General features: G+C 37.1%; 1 protein-coding gene and 1 long non-coding RNA gene across 2 annotated transcripts in view; one reads left to right on the top strand and one right to left on the bottom strand.

Moving 5' to 3' along the window:
* Positions 1 to 26232, bottom strand: part of LOC107585719 (histone-lysine N-methyltransferase 2B-like) — a 41568-nt gene that overhangs the window by 13010 nt on the left and 2326 nt on the right. The window contains exons 2-22 of the mRNA XM_016272859.1: positions 22874 to 22952; positions 18090 to 21356; positions 17604 to 17803; positions 16874 to 16978; positions 16500 to 16656; positions 16146 to 16356; positions 14167 to 14231; positions 13835 to 14089; positions 12238 to 12344; positions 12023 to 12133; positions 10682 to 10795; positions 10356 to 10502; positions 9385 to 9477; positions 9039 to 9156; positions 8276 to 8389; positions 7427 to 7632; positions 4284 to 4385; positions 3645 to 3755; positions 2156 to 2232; positions 1835 to 2055; positions 1626 to 1729 (exon numbers count right to left, since the gene is read on the bottom strand). Of these exons, the coding sequence (XP_016128345.1) occupies positions 1626 to 1729; positions 1835 to 2055; positions 2156 to 2232; positions 3645 to 3755; positions 4284 to 4385; positions 7427 to 7632; positions 8276 to 8389; positions 9039 to 9156; positions 9385 to 9477; positions 10356 to 10502; positions 10682 to 10795; positions 12023 to 12133; positions 12238 to 12344; positions 13835 to 14089; positions 14167 to 14231; positions 16146 to 16356; positions 16500 to 16656; positions 16874 to 16978; positions 17604 to 17803; positions 18090 to 21356; positions 22874 to 22952 (5964 nt within the window). The remainder of the gene's footprint in view (positions 1 to 1625; positions 1730 to 1834; positions 2056 to 2155; positions 2233 to 3644; positions 3756 to 4283; positions 4386 to 7426; positions 7633 to 8275; positions 8390 to 9038; positions 9157 to 9384; positions 9478 to 10355; positions 10503 to 10681; positions 10796 to 12022; positions 12134 to 12237; positions 12345 to 13834; positions 14090 to 14166; positions 14232 to 16145; positions 16357 to 16499; positions 16657 to 16873; positions 16979 to 17603; positions 17804 to 18089; positions 21357 to 22873; positions 22953 to 26232) is intronic.
* Positions 25934 to 26232, top strand: part of LOC107585724 (uncharacterized) — a 22389-nt gene continuing 22090 nt past the window's right edge. Inside the window, exon 1 of the long non-coding RNA XR_001609283.1 lies at positions 25934 to 25943. This is a non-coding gene — a long non-coding RNA (uncharacterized lncRNA). The remainder of the gene's footprint in view (positions 25944 to 26232) is intronic.

Consider the following 26232-nt stretch of genomic DNA (forward strand, 5'->3'; position numbering starts at 1 on the left):
GAAGTACGTGACTGTCTTTATGAATGGGTAACTGAATCATTGACTCACTAGATTAGTTTAAAAACGCAGTTCATTCATAAACGAATCACCGCTGTATTTGATGGAGATGCGCAGCGGCTCAGCTGTTACTTTAAAAAAAAAAACTATTTTCGTTGATGAAATAGAGCAAAATAAGGCAATTGTGTTGTTGTCAGACAATATACGTCACTTAATATTAACTTCTTGTTTAATGAACTGTTGTATTAAATCAATCACATTTGCAAACTACCTTAATAATCATTAAAAGCTGTCACTCATCTTAGTTTATCCCGATCTCACAAAACTCCATTATAATCGACGAAGCTCTCTACACAGCACAATAAATATCTTATTTACACCCCGTCAACCCTTTGTTTGTTATAATGAGAGGATATGTCTGTGATACATTACTCAACGCTGCAGAAACACGTACGTATATTAGACCCTTTGATGCTCCCTCAGCACAAACACAAATATGCCGATCGGGTCAGTCGCACAGGTGCTCCTAAATATTATTTCATAGTCGCACGCAGTAGTTTTCAGTCGCACTGTAGAGCCCTGAATATCTTTGTTGGACAACAGGTTTGTAAACGACTCATACACATGTAAAACTGTGTCGCACACATGCTACTGTAGTACATTTACTCAAGGCTCAGACTGATTTTTGTCGCACTGTACAGCCCTATCCAAACCTGTTCCAGATTGCAGATTCAGGAGCAGCTCAATTTCACGTCCGCCTTTCTTCACGTCACTCCACACAGTCGTTCACAGAAATATGTGAACAACTAGACTTTATCGTTATTATTGCGGGAAGACGAATTCTTATCGTGTGGAGAATTTTTACCGGTATATCGCAAACGATAAGATATCGCCCATCCCTAGCACGCGGTGGCCATTGTAAGTCGTTAAGACCGCAAGTGCACATGAAGTGTTCCATTTGGGACAGGGCCAAGAACAATGTTAACAACAGGAGGATGGAGGATGTCTTGTTCCTTCGAATTCCAACTGGATTTCCTCCATTGCGTAAATGTTCAAAAGTGCCTGCACTTCAGCGTCCGTCCATCTATCGCTGTTTTCCATACTTGCAAAATAATTTGACACGATGTTTACAGTATGCTTGCATGCCGTTTTAAATCATGGCGGGTGAGGGCGTTTTCGTACGCGTTTGGCCAATCAATGTCTACTTACATCACGGGTAGTACAAGTTGTGCTGTTAGACCCTGCTCTGGAGTAGGAGCTAATTTGGTTCTCGAAAAAGGCAGTACGGTACTAAAATCGCACCCAGTTCCGGTGGTGCGAAAACGCCAAAAAGTGGGTAGTTCCACAATTAGTTCTGGTACTATGAAAATGTTCCTGCGGTGCGAAAGGCCCTACTATCAAATGGTAATTCCATAATATTGATAGTTATAATGATTACTACATTCATACATATATACCATAGTGTTTACATGGTACTGCAAAAAATAAGGTCATATTCCCATGGTATATATCTTAAAAACATGGTATTACCATGGCACCATTCCTAAAATCCATGTTAAGGCCTTGTAGTTAAAAGCTATAATAACGGTACAATACACTGGTGAATTTACAGTATTAAAAGTACTTACACTGGCATTAGCATCACCGTATTTTTGGCACAGTGCGCACTGTCTCTCGTCGTCTTTTGGCCAACCTGTGTCTAAGTCAGATTTAGCTGGTCGACCCTTCTTCCCTGGGAGATAGAATCAAAATGCCAAGTTAGGATGATTTGCACTGCTTTCCATATGATCACAAACAATGGTTACTAATGTCATTCTATACTTGCGTGTTTATTTACCTTTCAGATTCATTCGTAATGCCCTCATGTCCATAAAGTGTCCTTTAGGGTTATGGGCTAAAGGTGTGGACAGATCCTCTTCTTCTCCTATTTTAACATCCATGTGTCTTCCAGTCATCTGTGGGGCGCCGTCCAAAGCCTTACTACAGCCATCTCTCTCACGCCATTGCGCATAAACATGTTCATAATTTGGCGGCATCACAGCATGTGAAAGCATTCCACTGCAGGAATGGAGGCATGTGTCATTACCAAAAGATTCAACAATGTTTCTGCTCATATGTGAATGTTAACTTCAACTGGAAAGAATTTAATGGTGCTTACGCTGGCAGGTGTATAGAGTGTGGATCCCATATTTTAGGGTCCTGACCGTTAAACCAACCATAAACTTCCTCTAAGAGCTAAAAAAAGATTGAAAACAAATTTTAGCTACAAAAACACGTATCCTAAGAGCATTCCTAGAACTATTAGGGCTCGATGACTTCCGGGATGCCTGAAAACGCAGACGGAATATCAGAATCCAGTCATAAAAAACAGAATTTACAGTATAATGCGGAATGTCACGGAATTTGGCAAATTTTGGATGAATAAATCAAAAGTAGGTCAGTACACTTAAATCAAAACGTGATATGGTCTAGTGTCTATGAATATTAAGCCGCAAAAATTTTTTTTAAATAGTAATATATACTCAATATACGAGTACATGAACATGATCTCTAGAACTGCTCTGAGAGTCACTTCATGAGCATTTTACCATTTCTTTTGAGAAAAAACTATCGTCATATCATATAAACAGAGAAACTTAAAGGTCTTCATAGTAACCTGTCAAAATAAAAGTTAACTTAATTAATATAATGATAGTATTGCTAATAACTAATAATGATTATTATTAAATAATTATTTTTTTAAATATTCAATTTAATTCTTTAAGGAATATTTACCAGAATTTATTTAGCAGAAAAATGTAAATAGAAAACACAGTATTTCTGAAAATAAAAAAAATTATAAATTAATTAATTGTTTACGAAATTTTTAAAATAGAGATGCTTTTGACTATTAAAATTTAATAAAACCATTAAAATGGAATCCAGAATAAATGATGGAAAACACAGTATTTGGTAAAAAAAAAAATATATATATATATATACAGTATATATATAAATAAATAAATAAATAAAACTGAATTTGAGGGGGAAAAAACATTTCATAGGGCCTTAAAATTTTAACTTTTGTTAAACTTTTAACATTGGCGATGAATGTAAAATAAACGTTAAAAAGAAGATTATTTTTGTGAGTGTGGATAATGGTCTTAATAGATCGATGCACCAAAACATAAGATTAAGTGGTGCAAACGGCTTTGTTAAACTTTTAATAAATTGGTGTCAAATTTCATAATTTCAATTAATTAGACATGCTTTTTGATTAATAAAAATGTAATTTAACCATTAAAACGGTCTAGAAAAATTTAAACGGGAAAAAACGGAATCCAGAAAAAAATTAATCAGATTTCATAGGCCCCCTACGAGACTATATTTGGAAAAGCATGCTAACATACTTGCATACTGTTTTGTCTCATTTTGTAATTGTACTGCCAAAAATGTAAAAATGCTTTTGCTTTCAAGAAGATAAAACTAAGTCAAATAGCAACTGAAGTTGGAAGTCATATCCTGACTAAAAAAAATCCAGACTTGTATTTTGAAGCAGTGCCTCATTTGTATAGTTTTCACAGAATGACCTAAGCTACTCTGACTGGTTGGGTAAACATACAACTTTGGTAATTAGCTAAAAATAAAAAATTACACAACAATCTGACCTTCAGGTAATATGAGCGGGCGAGGGCAGTGGGTCTTTGGTCCTCCGGTAGAATTTCCTCATCTTCCAAGTCATGGCGAATTACTTTCACCACATCCTCGTGAAAGGATTTCTGCTTGACAAAGCCACAAACGAAATCAACATTTCTAGCTTTGCTATTCTGTACATTCTGTAACCAAAACAACAGTTTGATTGCAGTAATTCCAGGATTACATTTGAGATTGGCTAGCCAGGATAAGTGCCAACAGAGATGCTAGTGATTAGTGTGCAAGAGAATATGCATTTATTTTTAGTTGCTTCTTTCAGAAATGGCGTCTCGAAAACGCATAACAAATAACATCTAGCAGTAATTACTCATAGTTTCGCATAATGCCCAAGTTTATGAGCTTTATGGGATGCCAAACACTATAAAAGCATTGTGAAACTGCACAGCCAATTTAAACCATGGAATGTGGACCAATTAGTAAGGTCATTTTTAACTGTGCAATCCCGCTCGAGTATAACTGGACTTCTTCAAACTGTTTTTGTGTCTCAGATTGTAGTTAAGAGTGCTTAAAGACTTTTCCCTCATGTTGACCTCAGATCTTAGACAAGCATAGACACTGAGTCTGTATAGAGAGACAAGAGTACAAACACTGACCAAGGATGTGTACAGGCCTTCATCTAACTTCTTTCCAATAGCACGGAAGTCGCAGACAGGCAAATCTTCAACCACAGTGTTGGGGGAACCCATTGTAGTGCACTACAAAAGATGACAAATCTCAGAAAAACGTAACCAAGCAATGTTCCTTTTCATATGTATCCTGTTCATTTCCCGCAAATGCCCATTTTAAACACAAATGTTTAAACAACTATTCTCATTGGTTAAGCAATGTTTACAAATTGACAAACATTTCCTCTTGATTGGGCTTTGTAGGGCAGGACTGGTAAGATAAAGTACAAGAGCACAAACCGCAGAGATCCAGCACATTTTGACTAATGAATTCCAATGACTTTTTTACGATTACGGAAACCCTTAATCTGGAAAGGCTCATGTTAGTCACAATGAACATTCTAAAAATGTATTTTGAAAATGTTTATGTGAAACTACAGCATTCTAACTGATTTTTCAACAATCATCAGCAACGGACTGCTGCAGCTTTAAAAGTACAGCATAGGTTTAAGAGAAGTCAAAAGCTTTATTTGGTAATTGGGGATGTGAAACAATTTCAACATTTATAGGGGACAATCTGTGATTTCATTGCTGTTTGAATCCATGTCAGTGGTTTTCTTCCCACCACCCACATAATAAAAAACAAACAAACAGCCAAATTATCTTGATTGTGCGGTCATTTAAACCGTGCGTGGTTAGCCATACTTGGAATTAGTGCTCTGCATTTAACCCCATCCTAAGTGCACACACACAGCAGTAAACACACAAACTGTGAACACACCACCGGAGCAGTGGGCAGCTATTTTTGCTGCGGGGAGCAGTTGGGGGTTCGGTGCCTTGCTCAAGGGCACCTCAGTCGTGGTATTGAAGGTGGAAGATCCTACAATCTCCTACAATCTCTGCCGGTACGAGACTTGAACCCGCAACCTTTGGGTTACGAGTCCGACTCTCTAACCATTAGGCCACGACTTCCCCTTTGTAATTGCCACATATTATTTATTGTTAAATACATATTGTTTACAAGAAGAAAGTTCACTGTTTAAATCTTTTTGACCACTGCCAAACACTGTATGGGAACTGCTGCACTTTGCTGAAACTTGCATGCACATTTACTACTGAAATGCAGAAAAAGTATTTCCAAGAACTATATTTCATAACTGCTTCACCACAGTGAGTGGGAAATGTTAAAAACAAAGAAGAAAGAGAAGCACATAAACATCTGAAATGAGTAGGGATGCACGATATTATCGGACCAATATTGGAATCGGCCGATAATGGCTTTAAATTGAAATATCGGCATCGGCCCGATATGGAAAATTGTGCCGATATGTCTTGCCGATGTTAAATCATAAAATAACATGTTAAGGTTACCATTGCATCTTTCTGAAAAAATTATGCAGTGATTATTGTTTAAATAGTTATTTTCTAATCTTCAATGTATTGTCATTATAAAATAACTTTATTATTGTTTATTTAATTCTAACAAATAAGTTCTTGTTAAAAACTAACCAAAATTAAAAATAATTATATATCGGTATCGGCCAAAATGAGTTGAAAAATCCAATATCATGCATCCCTAGAAATGAGTCATTATTATGGCAGCCACAGGTATGCAATACAATTTAAAAATATGTATTATAAATAATTATATGCATAAAAATTCACACCAGACAGCTTTATGTTTACCTAATGTAAATAAGAGGTTACATTAACTTATTTCTGCTAATCTCCACATTTTTAATGACATCCATCATTTTGAAAGACAGAAAACTAATTTCAACTAGTGCATCTATTTCCTGTTTTTAAACAGGAGATTTAAATAATCAAATAATAAATAGGACATTATTAAATAAGAATTAATTCTTATTATTGTAAGCATATGACATTTTATTTACAGCAGACAATCACGTGACTGGCCACGTGAGCAACTCATTCCCGGGTTCATAGGATCACAGAACTCTTCTCCAATGTGAATAAATCGCCATCCGAATCCTTGAGTTTTACCACATGAGAAACAATTACTGTGCGAATATGGCTAAAGAAATGTCATAATTCCCATAATCCTATATAATTTTTTTTTCAGTAACTATTTTTAAAAATCAATTCTCACAAATAACAAATTGCTTATTAGCTGCATATTACCAGCATATTGGCTGTTTATTAGTAATTATAAAGCACATTTTAATGCCCTATTCTGCATGACCATATTTTAAGTCCCTTAATCCTACTCCACATCTAAATTTAACAACTACCTTACTGTCTATTAATAAGCAGCAGATTAGGAGTTATCCTCAGTTCCAAAGTATTAATTTAGCTGGAACTTACTCACAACCAGCATGTTCTCTAAGATTATTCTTACCATTCCTTATCTAGTCATTACTAACCTACTCTCATGTAAAACTAAATTATTATAACTGCTTTTTGAACAATCGACAGCAACAGACTGCTGCAGCTTTAAAACTACAGCATACTAGGTTTAAGAGAGGGTTTAAAGTGAAAAGTCAGACAGTAATTGTTTCTCATGGTGACGTAAGCTATTTTCGACAATTACAGAGGTTAATCTGTGATTTTATTGCAAATGCTGGATTTTCTAAAGCATGTGAAGTTCACTGCCCAGACTCTTGATGACTGATGATGATGATGATCTTGAAAATGTTTATGTGAAACTACAGCATCTTAAAGGGATAATTCACCCAAAAATGAAAATTGTCATTAATTACTCACCCTCATGTCCTTCCAAAACCTGTAAGACCTTCGTTCATCTTCAGAATTCAAATTAAGATATTTTTGATGCATTCCGAGAGCTCTCTGTCCCTCCCATAGACAACAAAATAATCCATGTGACATCAGTGGTTCAACAGTAATGTTATAAAGGTACGAGAATACTTTTTGTGCGCAAAGAAAACAAAAATAACGACTTTATTCAACAATTCGTCTCCTCCACCCTATGGCGCCATTTTGGAGAGTATCACATACGTAAACAATGTATGTACGCAGATACACTGCAGTAATTAATGACAGAATTTTCATTTTTGGGTGAACTATCCCTTTAACTGCTTTCTGAACAAGCAATGGGCTCCTGCAGCTTCAAAAGTACAGCAAACTAGGTTTAAGAGAGATCAGATGCCCACCTTCTTACAGGTGACCAGGTGTTTAGTGAAGGTGGAGCTCAGCAGGCAAGACAGCACCCTATCTAAGCCAGTCTTCAGCTCCTGGTCAAGCAGTTCCCTCCAACCTGCTCCATTAACGTCCTCTCTATCGGGCAGCTCTTGTAAGCACGGCTGACAGGAGTACACCACGCTCTCAGGCAGACTCGACAAGATTTCATATAAGTCATCTGGGAGAAAACACACAAATTGAAGGAGTCAGCTGCAGAAGCGAGAGGTAGATTTCATACTGCTGATTCAGCCTGTAAATTCTGTTAGCAAAAAAATCACATTATTTCTCGATTTACTTCTGCATTATATTGACAAAGAGTCATGTTTTCTCATAAGGAGAATGCTCAATTAAACAAACAACATGGGGATGACATTCTGGGTTAAGACAATCACGCAACTGTCTGAATATCCATTACGTATAGCATGAAAAAATGTGCAATTGGTGAGAAAGTTCCAGTGTATATGTCTTGTATGTACTGGGAAATAAGAGGCTTGCAAAAATTTTACGCCTGTAAACACAGTAGTTTAATAAATACTAAAACGGTGGAAGGAAAAAGTAATTTTTTAATTTATGTTTTCTCTGTGGATACAAAGTAATGCTTTCATATTACAGGCACAAAAAAAAACATTTACAAAAACAATGGTATCTGCAGCTTACTTTTTTGGGAATTTGTTTCAAAGTGTCATTGAAATGAAAGCCAAAAAGAGAGCATGATAAATGTAAATGGCATGTTAAAATATAGTATTGTATTTAATGGATAAAATAAGATAAAAAGACTTAAATAAATAAAATCCAATTGGCCATAACATTCTGTCACTCACCTGTCAGACCTTCACATTTAGCATGGACCCAGTGGCTACACGAGGAGCACTGCATCATCTGGCTATCATAGTCATTATCTTCATAACACTTGAAGCACATGGTGCAGTAGTTACCTACAAACACATAAAGTTGTTAACTGACTGTGAAGGCATGTTTGGCTGAAATGGTGTTTTCATAGAAAGGGTATTAACTGAAATGTCAGTGTGGCAGGAAAATAAAATGACCGCTGTAATTAAAAGTTGTAAAGTTTCATGTGATCGTGGCAACTGAGAGTATCTAAAGCATTTCATTTGCTATTTCAACCTAAACCCACTTACAACTCACACTCTGGAACATGTCATTCCTTTTTAAAGCATTATGTGTGACAAAAATGATGTTATATCATTATATGTATGCATCTGCTACACAAACACACACATTACAGAAAATTATACCATTTTACACTAGCATATGAACAACAGAATAATAGTTATGCACGAAATGAAAAACATCATCATTGTTGAAACAGCTGCAGAGCCTAGGCAAATGCCAACTAAAGTCATTTTTTTATGCCAAAAAGAAAAAAAAAAGAAACATCAACCCAAAAAAAGCACAGTATTAGCTGGGCTTTCATTGATGGTCCTTGAGCTTGAGCTAATCTGACTAGATGGGCACACTTATGTAACATCCTCTTTATCTAACATTGATGAAGAATGCTGGAACACCTTTTATTAACATGATTTATTATATGCCTGTCAGATAGTCAGACCCTCTAAGTCTCACCTTGATCAAACAGCCTAGTGCAGTCAGGACACAGCCCCTTGTCATGATTCCACTCGGTGTCCCAGCTCTTTCCTGGGGTCACACCACAACTCTTGCACCGGATGCATGTCATACAGACCTGAAAAAAATGAGTTCATTTGTGGCTTAACTGAAGTTACGATACAAACATGAATTTGCTATTTTGCAGCTTGAATGTCTTGTTTTTGCCTGATCCTAACAGATGTTCCCCTTTTTTGCTGTTGCTTTGACATTTGTTAACATATCATGGCAGCTGAGACAGCAAAGCATACTGAAACTTCTTTGTAGGCCTTGCATGGTGAGGAAAGTATCACTGTGGTCAACTTACCCAAGGCTTTTTACGTTTGTTGGGTTTGGGATAGCTGGGACCCAGACAGGCAGGATGATAACAATTTTGACACCTTTCACACTCCAACAGCGGCTGCACAGAGATAAATCACAAAAAAATGAAAATTGACCAGTGCCAAAGCCGTAAAAAACATCTGTTTCCTTTAAATAATAACAAATATTTCCCTTAAACCTACAGTGATGACAAGAAAAAATATACACACTACCGTTCAGTCAGTAAGATCTTTTCCCAAAAGAAATAAATACTTTTATTCAGCAAAGACACATTAAACTGACCAAAACTGACAGAAAGTTAAAGACATCTATTATGTTACAAAATATTTCTATTTCAAATAAATGCTGTTCTTTCGAAATTCATTTTGATTCTTTACATGTGTAATGATGTCCAGTGACTTGTTTGCATTATTTATGCATAATTTTATTTATTTGTAAGGCTTTTTTATGACTAAATTTGGTAATGGGAGAGTAAAAATATTTTTAAAACGTACACCGTTCAAACTAGGCTGCTTATGTTGAAGTGTTTGGGATGTGGCTTTTAATGATGAGACCTTTTTTGTAATCAGGCTCTCAAAAAGTATATAACAATTTGGATATAGATTTATCGGCCAACATATCGGTTATCGGCTTTCAAAAATAAAGAATAATCGGTTATCGGTATCGGCCAAAATTTTCATATCGGTGCATCCCTAACAAAAACATTAGGCAGCACAACTGTTTCCAACTGCTTCTGAAAATTCAGCTTTGGCATCACAGTAATAAATTACATTTTAAAATATTTTCACTGTAATAGCGTTATATAGTTTAAATGGTAGTTTATGTCACAGAATGTTCATAATTCTGCTCTACACTCCTGAAGAACTTCAGATAATCCCATCTTCTTATTATTATTAGGTTAATACATCTGGATTAGGGTTAGGCGTCAAAATCACATTTTGAAGCGTCGCAAACTACCTTAGATTCATTATTCTTGCGTCCACAAACTCGGCAGAACTTGCAGCGACGACAGCACCAGTTCTCCTTGTTCTCCTCCAGAGGGCGCTCTGAAGGGTCCAAGCAGAAGCGATGGAAAGGCTCACAGCAGACTTGACAATACAGCATCTGCGAAACGAAATATGGTCATGATGAACAAAATAAACCAGGTTTCTATTTGACAAGCAATACCAGTGAAACTTCCCCATCATTGTAACCATTTCCGAAAACCTACAATTTATTTTCATTTACTTTTATTTTGAGATGTTTTTAAGGCAATGCTGTAATGAAGAGCAGTCAGGACGTACCTCATGTTGGCCTTTACTGGCACACAGCAGGCAAACATACTGGGGCATGAGGGGTACAGAAGAGAGGATGCTCAAACCTCCTGTCGCCCACACGCTCTGGACACTACAGTCCTCCTGTGGAGGGAGACAGAGAGGAGTAAGGAACATTTTAGCTGCATGCTAGTTTCACCTCAAAATAAAGGACCACAAATAACTCCGTTTGAATTAAAATAGAAGATGTGAAAACTATGTAAGATTTAATGCACAACACAAATACAAATCTAAACATTGACATCAATGAGCTTCTTAGTCTGCAAACATTTTATTTGAAGAGAAATACGCATTGGGTCCAAAAGTCTGAGCACACAGAACAAACTGGATTCAAAATCAAATTTAATCCTGGAATGCAAACCTGTTATGATTTAAAATTTTTAAAGTATGCATTTAACTGATCAAAAGTGACAGTAAAGACATTTATAATGTTACAAAAGATTTAGATTTTTGTGCTTTTCTATTCATCACAAAAAGTTAGCACAATTTCCACAACGATTTTCAACATTGACAATAATAATACAAAAATATTTGTTGAGCAGCAAATTAGCATATCAGAATGATTTCTGAATGATCATGTGACACTGAAGACTGGAGTAATGGTTGCTGAAAATTCAGCTTTGCATCACAGGAATAAATTGCATTTGAAATATTAAAATAGAAAACAGTTATAAATTATATTATTTCACGATATTTTACTCTATTATTGATCAAATAAATGCAACCTTGTTAAGAATAAGAGACTTCTTTCAAAAACATAAAAAATATCTTAATGTATCAAGACTATTTTGCTGGGTAAACCTGGTCTTTCCAGAACAGAATCAGGTGCTGCCATCATGTGGCAAACCACTGCAGTGCTGAACATCAGTGTAGATTTCAAATGAAATATCAGCCAGTCCCTCAACATGAAAACATCTTTGGAGAGCCACTTGACTTTCATGCTCAGTTTTGTAAAAGAATTAGTGCTGTCAAACGATTAATGGCGATTAATCGCATCCAAAATAAAAGTTTTTGTTTACATAATATATGTGTGTATACGGTGTATATTTATTGTGTATATATAAAGAGACACATACAGCATATATTTTGAAAATATTTACGTGTATATATTTATATTTATATAAATATATTTAACAGATAACCGTAACATGTTTTTCTTAAATATATACATGCACATGTGTTTATTTATATATACATAATAAATATACACAATACACACACATATATTATGTAAACAAAAACTTTTGTTTTGGATGCGACTAATCATGATTAATCGTTTTGACAGCACTAAAAAAAAATATAGACATTTACCTTAAAATCAACACGGATCTTGTATGTGGGTTTTGCAGGCTCCTGTTCTCTCTCTGCAAAACCATTGGCGAGGGCTGCAAGGACGCTGGGCGGTGTCTGTTCCTGAGGGCTCTGCAAACAAAGGAACGATGGAAGTTGCTTTCGCTGCTTCGATGACATTTTGGCTAAATGAGGACAGTTTTGAGAGGGTCAACAGATATCAACAATCATAATACCTTCTCAACTTTCCGTTTGATGGGTGGAACCTTGTGGAAGCTAGGCCTGCGATGCCGCACTCCCTCGTCAAAGGCATCGCCGACGAAGTCGTCAAATGACAGAAAATCTGTGGCACATTTAATACAAACAGAATTGTGACTTTGAAAGGAATGATTCATGTAAATTACTTGTGAAACAAACAAGATTCAGGTTTCAATTGTATACAAGTTCTACGTTTCCAATCACTGTGGTATGATAGCTTGTAGGGCTGTCAAAATGGCTGAAAAACTCAATTTGAATTATATTAAAATTTAAAATGCATAATTTCAGTTAGGGTGAAGAAAAGCTTTTGGATTCTCTCATGAGGCCACAAGAGGGCGCATGATCGAGCAAAATATTACTAATACACGTTTATTCAAAGCATAAGATAACATGACTATCTGTGGAAAAAAAAGTGCATAATGTTTAAAATAATGTTTAGAAACCAATTATAATTAATTAAGTTGCTTAAACAACTATAAACAAAACAGCATCATGTATGTATGCATAGTTTAATACAAAGGGCCGAAAGTCAATCACACAGAGTACATTTTTCATTTAAAAACAAGAGTTGCAGTGGGATGGGGAAAAACCCCCACCATAAAGTCTCGAGATATGTTTTTTCAAAGTTGAACTTGCATAAATTTTACATGGCTTTCTAAACATGCGGCTCTTTTGTGCGAGACGCGAGTGCAACGGTGATAGATGTCCCTCTAGAAAATTCTCGAAATATGTGTTCTGTGTGAACGGCTTGGTTTCAGTTTTGATGTAAACAAGATCTTCTCCGCATTGATGTTCTCTTTTCCCGCAATATTTGTAATTAACAATGCAACAGCGCCGCATCTAGTGGCTTCAACTGGATAGGCTAACAAAAGCATTAAAATGCAAGGACACTTACATCGTCACTGATAAGGCTGCCTCCTTAACGCACACCTAAAATTTTGATTTTTATTTTAAATTTGACGAATATTCGAAATTCGATTTTTTTTTTTGACAGCCCCAGTAGCTTGTTTCCACCATAAAATAAATAAAAAATTATATTACAAAAAGTAATTTTAACTTTTTAATCTCACAATTCGGACTTTTCTCCTTGCAATTCTGATTGCAAAATGTAAACTCATAATTGTGAGACATAAACTATAAAAGTTTAGAAGTGCTAGATGAAAAAAGAGCTGAAACATTCTGAAATTTTCCTTGCAATTGCAAGTTTATAATTCATAACTAACTATAATCTCGTTATTCAAAGAAAAAAATGAGAATTGTGAAATATAAGTTCTAAATCACGAGAAAATGTCTGAGATATTAACTCGTAATTCTGAGAAAAAGATTAGAATTGCGTGATGAAAAAGTCAGATTTGTTACAAGCTTGTTTCCACCAAAGAATATAACAAAATTATTTCATAATTCTGACTTTTTTCTCATAACTTCTCAATTTAGAATTGCGAATTTATATCTTATAATAAATACTTTTTTTCTCAGAATTGTGAGAAAAAAAGTCTGAATTGTGACATACAGTATAAACACAGATTTGCAATTTTTTATTCTTTGGTGGAAATAAGCTTCATACTATGGCCTAACCTGAGTTGCGAAGGCCAGGAGTTCTTCTGCGGGCTGGAGAGGTGGAATTTGATCCTCCTATCCAGTCAAAGTCAGAGTCGTAATCCAACAGGTCGCAGTAGGAACGTGGTTTAACGTGTCGGCGAGGCTGTTTCCGCACAGATGGGCTGTCACCCAGAGAGGCTGGAAACATTCGCCCGATTCCATCGCCGCCCTCACCTTCTTCATTACTCGAGTAACCCGCACTAATTGACGAGCGATGCTTTTTCATGTGCCCTGAAAACGGAGAAAAAGTTTATAGCAGATGCACAGAGAATAAACTGTGCAGCATTCACTCTAAAACATGTTCTTACCTTTTTGAAGCTTGCCACTTAGCCTCAAGGCCTTCCTTTCCTCAACCTGATCACATCTCTTGTATCTTTTAAAAAAGAAAGAAAGAAAAAAAGCTATTTAAATTTAACAGGACCGCACTGATCTGTTTGAAAAATATGAGGGCCTTGAATCAGACAAAAGCAAGAAAACTGTTGCACAACATTGAATTTAACTTTTCAGGGACAGATATATATACAAAAATGAAGAAACATGTATTTTATTGACATAAATGGGTAACAAACTACTAGAAATGTTGCTTTGGTAACTAAATACCTTAAATATGTATAAATAAATATGTTTAAAGGGGTCATATGATGCTGCTAAAACGAACATTATTTTGTGTATTTGGTGTAATGAAATGTGTTTATGCGGTTTAAAGTTAAAAAAACACATTATTTTCCACATACTGTACATGATTGTTTCTCCTCTATGCCCCGCCTTTTTGAAACGCGTAGATTTTTACAAAGCTCATCAGTCTGAAAAAGCGAGGTGTGCTGTGATTGGCCAGCTATCCAGTGCGTTGTGATTGGCCGAATACCTCAAGCGTGAGACGGAAATGTTACACCCCTCACCATACTGTTGATGCTGTGTCCCGGCCGGAGCGATGAGACAAAAACATTAAAACCCATTACAAACGAGGCATTTGTTGTGTCCAGTGGGGACATAATTATTGATTATAATGACTTATACTGTTTTTTTACGCGTTGCATTGCATTGCGTCACGCCGCGTAAACATAAAACCTTGTCTGCATTTGTGATTAGAGAAATGACAAACAACAAGTGCTACTCTACACTGCCCAAAACTCGCGTTTGAATCATCAGTTGCAAATTCAAATTAAATGAAATCATACTTACATGAGTCAGAACTGCCGGCATTTTAGTCTAACGTTACTCTCCCAGGATCAGTAAACAGTCCTCCATAAAATGTGCAGCACACATCAGGATATTTGGGTTAAACTGTTCTGGATTTGTAGTCGTGTCCTCTTTTGGAAGACCAAACAAAGTAGTTTCGCTTTCACAACGAAAAACACAGCGGCCTAGCGTGAGCGGAAGCCCCGGTTTAGCGTGAGCTGAGGCCGAGTTAGAGTGAGCAGAGGCGGTGGGGTCGAGAACGGCGCGGCCGGTGGATCCGACGAAGGAGCGGCAAGCACATGTGACGACCCCAGGCTTCGTCCACGGTGAAAGCCGATCCTGCGATCCACAGCACTAAGTTGATGTATTCCCTCAGCGACCAGCACAGATCAGCTCTAGGCATGACGAAGCGGATATCGTCCTCTTTTGGAAGACCAAACAAAGTAGTTTCTCTTTCACAACGAAGCACACAGCGTCTTCAGGACATGGCGGCGGCAACAATACTACAGTGAGAATAAAAGTTACACCTTCTTTCGTTGCGTGAACATTTGGGCGGCATTATGAACGAGCCGTTTTAGGTTGCCGTGGCTGACTCTTAACTTTTATAAAGAATATCTCTTTGGATTTGAGACTTTAGTCTTTGCAACTTTACAGATCTTCTTTATGCACCAAGAGCTTGTAACACTCCAAAGAGAAAGGAAAAACTGAAATCGCATCATATGACCCCTTTAACTACAAATATTACTAAAACTGAAATAAGTTTACATTTAAAAATAAATATTAAAAAAACAAAAAACACTACATTTCAAAAGCACAAAAAAGCTAACTAAAATGAAAACAAATAAGCCATTTCAAAATATTAATAGTTTATAAATAGTTAATAGTTATTAGTAGTTTATAAATAACACTGGTTGTTGAGCAAAGTAGCTACTTTTTCCTTATGAACAGTAAAATTTGATAAATAATTCATTAAGATTACCACTTTAATGTAAAATGTGAAGTGAGAAAAAAGTGGTTACTCCCAGTAACTACAGGACTGAACTATAAACCAAGTATTAAGCAGTCATAGCAGTAAAATACCAGCATACAAATACACTAGCATACTTACACGCAGCACTGCCGTTTTGTGTTTGGGCCACCAAACTTGGGTTTGTCTAAGCAGTTTATGCACCTGCCACAGTCCTCCTCATGCAGACAACCTTTACACTCCCCACACCGCCGGGACCGGTTCCCAAGCAAATGAGCTCTACCGCGGCGAAACTTGGGTGTCCTGTGTTCTTGTAGCACAGGGCTTTCCGGGTCAGAGTGAGACTCGACTCCTGCAAAAGTGACAGAAAACGTCAAAACACAGGCAAAATTAACAAAAGATATCAGACACTATCAACACTTTATCAGGTCTATTATCAGATCCTTTCTTAGGTTTATTGCTAGTCTTTGCAGTTTGAGGAGTAAGTGCTGGTACCTTTTTCTGCAGGTGAAGGGGATATATCTGATCTCTCGTGCAGGGGTAGTGCACTGAGTCGAGGGATGTCGTCAGGGACCATGGCACGAGGCTGACCCAAAACCACAGCTGCAGCTCTGCATACGTGCTTAATGCGAGGCCCTCCTCTGGCAGGTTCCTTATGGAGGGAATTGTAAAGAGAAGGATTAAAACAACAGCACCGAACAAATTCTCTTCTGTTATCATACTGAAGTCACCTAATATGACCTAGTCAAATATTAAAAGAACATGTACAGCATTGCTGAAAGATTCTTATTTGGTCCTATTAGGATCATTTAAGATTACGGTCCAATTCTGTGTTCTTGCTTTACATTACAAAAAAAACAAAACACTACCGGCTCTGGAGAAGCTTCAGTCTTGTTGGGACAGTCATTTTCAAGCCGCTCTTTCGGTTTTCGTCTCTGTCTCTTTGTTGCAGTGATTCTACCCTCTGGCAAGAGCTACCAAAAACAAAAAGTGAAAACAGATTCAAATAATATTAATAGCACTTCCAATTATAAATATGTACAACAAGCATCTAATGACCAGGTAAGAATTTCTTGAAGCGAAAGCTACCATTCAAAAGTTGTCAAGTTTATTTATATAAAGGTGACTATGATCTGTAAGAAGTGTCTGTAGAAGTGCTCACCAAGACTGCATTTATTTGATTAAGAGTACAGTAAAAAAAAAAAAGATGTAAAATATTACTGCAATTTGAATGACATGTTTTCTACTTTAATATATTTTGAAATGTAATTATTTCTGTGATGGCAAAGCTGAGGTTTCAGCAACATTACTCCAGTCTTCTGTGTCACATGATCTTTCAGAATCATGCTGCTCAGGAAACATTTCTAACAGTTGTGATGTTTAACATATCTATGGAAACCCTGATACTTTTTTTCTGGATTCTATGATGAACAGCATTTTTAATGTCACTTTTGATCAATTGAATGCATTCTTGCTCAATAAAAGTAGGCTAATTATACAAAGGACACCTATGTCCACTTTATCCAACGGACCTATAGTATTTGGAAAAACAGTTAAGTTTGAATAGAAAGGCACACACATTCAGTTTCATGGACTCACCCCAGATGATTTCAGATGTTTCTGCTGGTCTATTTTGATGAGCTGAACCCTGGCTTTCTTGAGCAGGTTGAACATGCGCTTGTTGGCTCCTGTAAGGCGAGGGCGCTGGGTGGCGGTTTTCTCCTCAATGTCAACGGCAGTTTTCAGAGTGTCCTCAGAAACCGGTGCTTTGGATTCTTTGAGATGCATCTCATCAAAGTCTGAGGAAGAAAAGAAGCATCGCTGGACTGTAAGACCAACCGACTGTCAATGAGGTAAGAAGTACTTGACAAACCTTGAATAAACCTTTGCAATAAAATACGGTTGAAGAAAATATTTAACCAGCATTAGATTAACTGTGTTTACTAACAGGACAATTTTAGAAAAACAATTCAGATCTTTTTTTTCCCTTTTCTTTTTAGGAACATGGATTATGAAAATCGACTTTGAGTTTAGGGCAGTTAGTGTTCATTTGTAATTAAATGTTTAGATAAAATCTTAACCTACCTTTGCATTTATTGGGAAGTGAGATGTCTGTATGAATGGAGAACTCATCTGGCAGGTCATCCTCTTGGATGTCTTTTGCCTGGTGTTGCGCCAGCAACTTGGCACTCAGAGCTCGTACACAGATGGAGACTTTGCGAACAACTCCAGGGGTGTTGAGATCCTCAATCTTGAGTTTTGCTTTTTCCTTCTTCATGTCTCTGAGAGACTTTATTAGACTGGCCCCTTCTTCCAACTTCTTCTCCGTCTTGGCAGGGGATGACACAACTTTATCCATTTTGTCCTTTGGGGTCTTTTTACGCCTTGCAAGACTCTGTTTGAGTTTAAGCTTTTTGTATAACCTAAATTTTGATGATTGCGCTTTGAATTTTGTGGATTTCTTCCTCTTTTCGACAGGATCAAGAAACGAGTCCACTGTAAAATCTTTGGCAGATAGCAAGGTCTCCAACTCCTTGTCAAGATCTTCATCGAAGGTATACACGTCGTTACTGGCAGGCTCCAGCACTCCCCATTTAAAACCGGGATCTCGGAGTAGCGATCGTCTTTTCCCAGGCTGCTTCTCCTCACTGAAGATCTCAGCGTCGTCGGGTGATTTAGGTTTTGATTTCCAAGTGGAAGACAAATCAAGATCATCTTCACTCAAAACAGTGTCTTCATCCTGAGACTGAAGGGACCCAGGTTCACCTTTTTCACTAGAATCACGTTTCTTTGATTTTGGTTGTAGACCAAGCTTCTTTTTTTCGGAGTTCTTGCGAGGAAGGTCTGACATACCAAGATCATCCATGAACCTCTTTGGGGTTTTGATAACCCGAGAGGATCGGGCAGTCACGACTGGCATTATGAAATGTCTGATGGTTTTCATGAATTTTGTTTTGCTGTGTTGGATGTCTTGATCTCCATCGGTTTTCATAGAATCTTTTTCTGCCTGATCGGAAGGTCGATCACCGTTGGTGTTCTTCAGTTGCTTTGATAAGAGCTTGGCCTTTTTCCGTCTACCCTCTAATGACTGAAGACTCGAAATTCGTTTCCTCTTGTACTTTGTTGAGAATATACCAACTAGATTAGGCTCCTCTACTTCAGAGCCCGCCATCGGTGGACGATCTACACTAACCTCAACCAACTCCTTCTTTAGCGATTTTGAATTTTTATTCCGCCGTCCAATCAGAGACTTTCGTCTTCGTTTGACCCGTTTTATTCGTCGGCGTGAAGGAGGAGGTACCTGTGGCTGATCCTTTATGGAAGGCTCTAATACTAGAACCTCTTCAGCTTCGATTGATGGTGTCTCAAGTTTTATCTCCGGCTGGGGTTCTATCTCAAGAAATGGTTTGGTTGGAGGTGATTCAACAGTTTGTTCAATGACCTGCTTTTCAGCTGCTTCAGGTAATGGTTCTGTAGTTGGTGGAAAGGACCTTTTAACTTTTTTATGCGGAACTTTACTAGAATGCCTTTTTGGTTTGGATTCTACAGGCGCTGGCACTGCTGTTGGTGATAATGTTGATTGCTCCATCTGAGATTCGGTTTCAGTTGCACTTTCAGAAGCAGGGTTTTCTTGAGATGCATTCAATCTACACTTTCGCCTGTAAATTGTCCAGTGTTTATGTTTTGCACGCTTCTTCCGAGCAGTGTTTTGATGTAGGCTTTTCCTTACTTTAGGGGCGGGAGTGGTAGCAGTCATTTCCAACACATTTTCACTCTTCTCTGAATGCTGATGGTCTTTTGCAGGTTCTTTTATTTCAGGTGACGTTGTGACTTGCTGAATTAAAAAGGACTGCTTTAGACTGTTATTTTTACCTGGTGAGGAGACAACTTTGATTTGAAGTGGTGGAACGGTATCCCTGCTGATCGGATCTTCTGGGTCTGTCTGAGTGGCCTCTTCTGGATGTGCTTCTGTTGCAATTTCTGACCTTTCAAGAACCTCCTCGTTTTCCTTTTCTGGGGTCTCCTTAACCTTCTCAATGGCCACAGGGTTCTCTGGGCTTTCGGGAGTTACGGCACTGGCAGTGTTCTCTACGTTTTGTGACTCCTGTGAAGAACCGGTTTCCGAAATGTTGGAAGGAGCGGATGTGGATTGTGATTCTGTAGAAACATCTACTTCCTCATCACATTTAGCAGGAAGTTCTGCCTCTGTACTGGGGCTTGGACTCTCATGGACTTGAGAATCTTGGCTTTTGATTTCTTGTGTTTTGCTGAGGTCATCTTGGACTTGGGAATCATTGCTTTTGCTTTCTTGGGTTTTACTTAGATTCTCTTGAATTTGGGAGTTTTTGCTTTTCCTTTTCACCAGTGTGAGAGTCCACACAAACTTGCAGCGTTTCTTGCGAGACCTGGTTTTGGGGTTTCGTATCCTGGTTAGTCTCAGACCTGGAATTCCGACAAAATCATTGTCGAAAGCGAGCTTTTGAGGATCATCAGATGAAGGGCCAAGCTCTTTTGCTGATAGTGAATGAGGCTCCTTTTTCCTTTCGGATTCTTTGCGATTTTTCTTCTTCTTTTTCTTTTTATCTTTTTTCTTCTTTGAAGGTGGCCTGGATTCATCAATTGTGGAGACCTCCAACAGCGACTCTGCTAAACTCTGGTCACCAGATTCCTGTGGAACATTTGAGGACCTTCTACTTTGTCTCCTAATCACAAGCTTATTCACCTCTAAACCTTCTTGTGCTGACTTTTCATCAGATTTTGGCTCTATACTTTCACTGGGCAGTGGATTTTGAGACCTTCGAGTTGATTTCCTCAGCTTCAGTTTTTGGTCATTGGCCTCTTTTTCAGGATTTGTTTGCGGAGTGGATTCTGATTTCTTGTCAGCAGATCTTCCTCGCCTTCTAGTACAAACCTCCTCCTTTGCCTCACCAGCACTGCATTCACTGGCTGGTACATTTGTCTTTAATTTCACATGAGCACTTGAGATTTGGGCACACTGACTCTCGGTAACTTCAGATTTAATTTCCTTCTGTTTTTTACCAGATTTACGTTGCACTGATGGGACTGTAACCACTTTCTTTTTAGCCACCAACTTGATTGTAATTCTTGGAGTTGACTGGGTCTCCTGTTTTGTCGACCCTCTTTTTCTCCTGGTGCGCTTCCCCAATCCTCCATCACCACCACCATCATCATCTACTGATGTGTCCTTAAGGGACTCTTGACTGTGAATTTGCTGAACAGAACCCGAATCATTTTGAGAATCATGGGAACCTGTGCTTTCTACAAAAGGGGACACTAGAAGAGACCCCCTTTGACGTATCCTCTTTGACGACTTTGCTGAAACACGAACACCTGAAACACGAACACCTGAAACAGAACGACTTCAATTACAATTCAATTATATTCATTCCACTGTGGTTAAATATAATCAAGTGATTCAAACATTTACACCACAGGCTACAGTGACTATCAAGCAGAGACTGAAATAATAAGTATCTTTTAAATAATAGCCTAAGTATCTTTTTAACTAGCTATGCCAAAACTGTTTATTAGTCCTTGAAGTGATGCCCTGTTGTAGGGATGCACGATATATCGGCCACCATATCGGTATTGGCCCATATCGGCTCATTTTTTCTGTTATCGGTATCGGCCTGATAAGAAAATTTGGCCGATATCTTAAAGCCGATAAATAATGCATTATTTCCTTCAGAGACACTTCAGATGCGCGCTGTTCGTTTGCAGCCTTTTGTGCAATTGTACATTGTAATATTGTGTTTATTTGATGTATATCTGATTTATCTCATATAGAATGCGTTTGGTTAAGTTAAAAGAGCGCTTCAGTTTACCGGTGATCATCTTTAGCTCAGCACACGCAGCTCAAACAGCAGTGCACAACATTAATAGCTATGATTGGGAATGTCGTGTATATAACATTCTAATGAGAACATTATTATAATAAAACGTTGTGAATTCTTTGGGTTTAGTTGCCGTGTTTCAGCGCGTTGTTATGGGAAGAGCGCATCCACAACAGGATCACACATTCTGACTATAGCATGCAATAACTGCGTCATTTTGTACATATATAAGTTGTAATATTATGTTTATGTTGTATTAATATTAATCTCAGGATGCATTTCCTTGAGTTAAATAAGCTGCCAGCAAAACGCTTCAGTTTACCGTGTTCATTCAGCTCTTCAGCTTCAGCACGTGCAGCTCAACGGCTGCTATTTAAAACAGTGGTATTAATTTGTTACTTTTTCAAAATCATTGATATATTATTAATAACAACAACCACTTGTATTTTTCTCTTATTATTTTCATCAACAATATGGTTTAGTAATTAAAATCATTTAATTATTGTCCGTGCAGAGGCTATTCCGTTTTATTGATCTATGGCGCATTCATTTTGATTCTTTACACGTGTAATGATGTCCAGTGACTTGTTTGCATTATTTATGCATAATTTTATTTATTTGTAAGACTTTTTTATGACTAAATTTGGTAATGGGAGAGTAAAAATATTTTTAAAACGTACACCGTTCAGACTAGGCTGCTTATGTTGAAGTGTTTGGGATGTGGCTTTTAATGATGAGACCTTTTTTGTAATCAGGCTCTCAAAAAGTATATAACAATTTGGATATAGATTTATCGGCCAACATATCGGTTATCGGCTTTCAAAAATAAAGAATAATCGGTTATCGGTATCGGCCAAAATTTTCATATCGGTGCATCCCTACCCTGTTGTACACGATTGTGGTATTTTTTTTAATTGTATGGAATGAATTTAAGATAAAAAAAACATACAAACACAATGAAACAACAGACTTTTAAAGATTCTCAGGACAATTTGCATCTTAAGTCACACTTACGTTTACATGCATTTCGTCCAGCGCGAACCAGGGTGCTGCTATTTTCATCTTGAACTTCAAAGCCTTTGAATTCAGCCCCCTGAAAGTGAAAAACAGAAGCAAGCTTTAACACATTTGAATTTAAGTATAACTTGTTTTAAGTGCACATTAGATTAGTTTGTTTCCTTCATGCTGGATAAAGTATAACAGTTCACATCACTACATGCTGTAACATAGTACACATTACATACACATAAACCACAGTTCAAAAGAGTTCTGAGGTCAGTAAAATAGTTTTTTTTTTTCAATACTTTTAATGTTTTTATTCAGCAAGGACACGATAAATTGATCAAAAGTGACAGTAAAGACATATCCATTTCAAATACACACTGTTCTTATAAACTTTCATTTCTTTAAAGAATCCTTTAAAATATCAATTTTATATTAATATTAATGCTTATATTAATATCAATTAAGCAACACAACTGTTTTCAACACTGATAATAAGAAGAAATGTTCCATGTGCAGCAAATTGGTATATTAGAATGATTTCTGAAGGATAATATGACACTAAAGACTGGAGTAATGATGCTGAAAATTCAGCTTTGCACCACAGAAATAAAATATATTACAATAGAAACAGCTATTTTCAAATGTAATAGTATTTTACAATATTACTGCATTTGCTGTATTTTTGATCAAATAAATAATAGTAATATTTAAAATACATTTTATTTATAAAACTCCATCACACTCAAAGTGCTGCAATACATAAGATTGAAATTGCCTCAATAAACAGAAAAGCAGTTTGGTGAACACAAGAGGCTTCTCTCAAAAAGATTAAAACAATCTTGTAGACTCCAAACTTTAGAATTCTATATAAACTGTCAACATAAAAGGAAAATGGCAGTTCAAAAAAAGGAAAATTCAAATGAATAAATTTGCATATCCTTCAAAAATGTTGCTGAACCTTTAAAAACAGGCAGCACATGTTTTAAGAGAACACTGCATATTTATAAAGAGGTTGTTATCATTCATAATAGTTTTGTGACATTTTTCTGCATAAAGGGCTGCAGGGTAGGTGAACGTCTTGTTTGAGATTCATCTTGTTAACAACATTCTGAATATACTAAAGAACACAAAGCAATGCCATTTCTGTATTGACAAGGATTTTGGATGTAAATTAGGCCTTACAGGTGGTAAAAGACTGAACTGTAGAAAACATAACTCCCTTATTCTTGTTCCGCACTTCACAGAACACTGTTCATGCTCAAAGACAAAGAAAGAACTGAACTCATCTACTCGGTTGTGTGACACAACACAACTGGAACAACTCTGCTGTTAACCACCCTAGTGAACCTGAAATAACTGATTAATTATTTAGTATTATGAAAAAGCCCTCAGGTAAAGTACAGTTCACTAATACATTATCTGTTATTTTAACAACGCTTTAAAATATTAAAAATTATATAATTTTTTATAAGTTTAACACAAGTCAAACACTGGTCAACTGGTACAACGTCCTATACACAATATTAAAACAGACAGCATGTTGGTAAAGCTTGACCCTGTAAACTTGTAAAGGCCGTACAAATCGAGTTTACAGAAGTTGTTAACCGAAACTGTAAACTTCACAGAAGCTAATACACAGACGATGGCCTGTATCTATTTTTATATGAGGCAAGCGTCAGACTCAGAGTATGTCTTCAAGCCTTCAAAGTCCACAAAACTTTGACCTTGATCATTAATTTTCTTCTTTTTTTTTTTCATTTTCAGTTGCACGTTTCTGCTCAGAGAACACAAAGTAACCATAGCACATTTCCATGCCAATGATACATGACGCATAAGAGAAACAAGTGCAACAGCATGAAAGCAAAGACAGAGTTCCCACGCCTTTTGACCAATGAATTCACATGACTTTTTTTAGTTGTTTGAGATTTCTGATTAGAGAATTTGAATAATTGTTTTATACAGAACACTCATGAAGCTAATGAACCAAAGGAAACTCTAAAACCACATATTTCTATGACTTTAAATGTTGTGGAAAGCTCAAATTCCCTCGTATTTCCAGGCAATGCTGTACATAACACTGACCAGCATAGACACCAATCTATATCAAATATGTCAGTCCAATTTAATCAATCAACTAAACCAGTTACCACATTATCTACAACCATGACTGGTTCACATTAACTTCTAACATTTTGAAAAATCTCGCACTAAAATCTCACCATTTAATAGGCTAAATAAATATATGAAGTGAAGTGTGGCCAAGTATGGTGACCCATACTCAGAATTAGTGCTCTGCATTTATCCCATCCAAAGTGCACACACACAGCAGTGAACACACACACCGTGAACACACACCCCCGGAGCAGTGGCCAGCCTCATTGCCCACAGCGTCGTGGTATTGAAGGTGGGAGAAAGCGCTGTACATTCACTCCCCCCACCTACAATCCCTGCCGGTATGAGACTCGAACCCGCAACCTTTGGGTTACGAGTCCGACTCTCTAACCATTAGGCCACGAATTCCCCTTATATATATATATATATGTTGATATTATATAGTAGCTATGCCGTTCTAAATGTAACAGGTTTGACAACTTCAACGTTCTTACGTAGTTTTGTGCTCAAGGTCATGATGCTACAAAAAAGATGCCAATATTGCTATAAAGTTTTCGATTATCAGTTGTTTACTGAACAAAACCATATTAACAGGGCTGACCATTTAAGCCTACAGAGTCAGACAACCTTACCAAAATATACATGATAAAGTTCACATTTAGGCTTTCCGCGATAGACGGTGCTGACGGTGATACCGTTGTTAAGCCGCAACACCGGTTACGTCACTTGCCCACCGCGGCACCGACCCCCACCGTCGTTTAGATTTTTTATAGTAAGAAACAATAATTTAGTTCAGTAAAAGAACAGACACTACAATTAAAAACTGAATGCGGCTGCTCAATGCAGCGTGCCGAACGACAGTCGCATCACAGATCAGATTTCATTTCTCCAGTGAGGAGAGTGCATGAGTCCAGCTGACTGACAAGAAGAGTGAGGTGAGACAGACAAGACGATCGCGGATGATTTAGTTTCGAAACGAGATGCAAAAGCGCCTGTTTGGCAGTATTTTGGATTTTGAAAAGCCTGTTGACTTTTGCCGTTTATCTAAGGTGATTTTGGAAGGTTTTTTAAACATTCGTTTCTTATTTAATTGGTTCCACAGTGTTTGCTGATTTTTACTTTATTTAAACGTTGTGTAATTTATTTATTTTATTTGACATCAAGGTGTATGCCGTGCCTCCAAGCTTTCTTATTCGTTTTGCTAATAAACATTCTACGTTTCTTATTTATTTGGTTATATATTATACATGTTTACT

Source organism: Sinocyclocheilus grahami, unplaced genomic scaffold, assembly GCF_001515645.1.
Source record: "Sinocyclocheilus grahami isolate Dianchi unplaced genomic scaffold, SAMN03320097.WGS_v1.1 scaffold74.1, whole genome shotgun sequence".
NCBI lineage: Eukaryota > Metazoa > Chordata > Actinopteri > Cypriniformes > Cyprinidae > Sinocyclocheilus > Sinocyclocheilus grahami.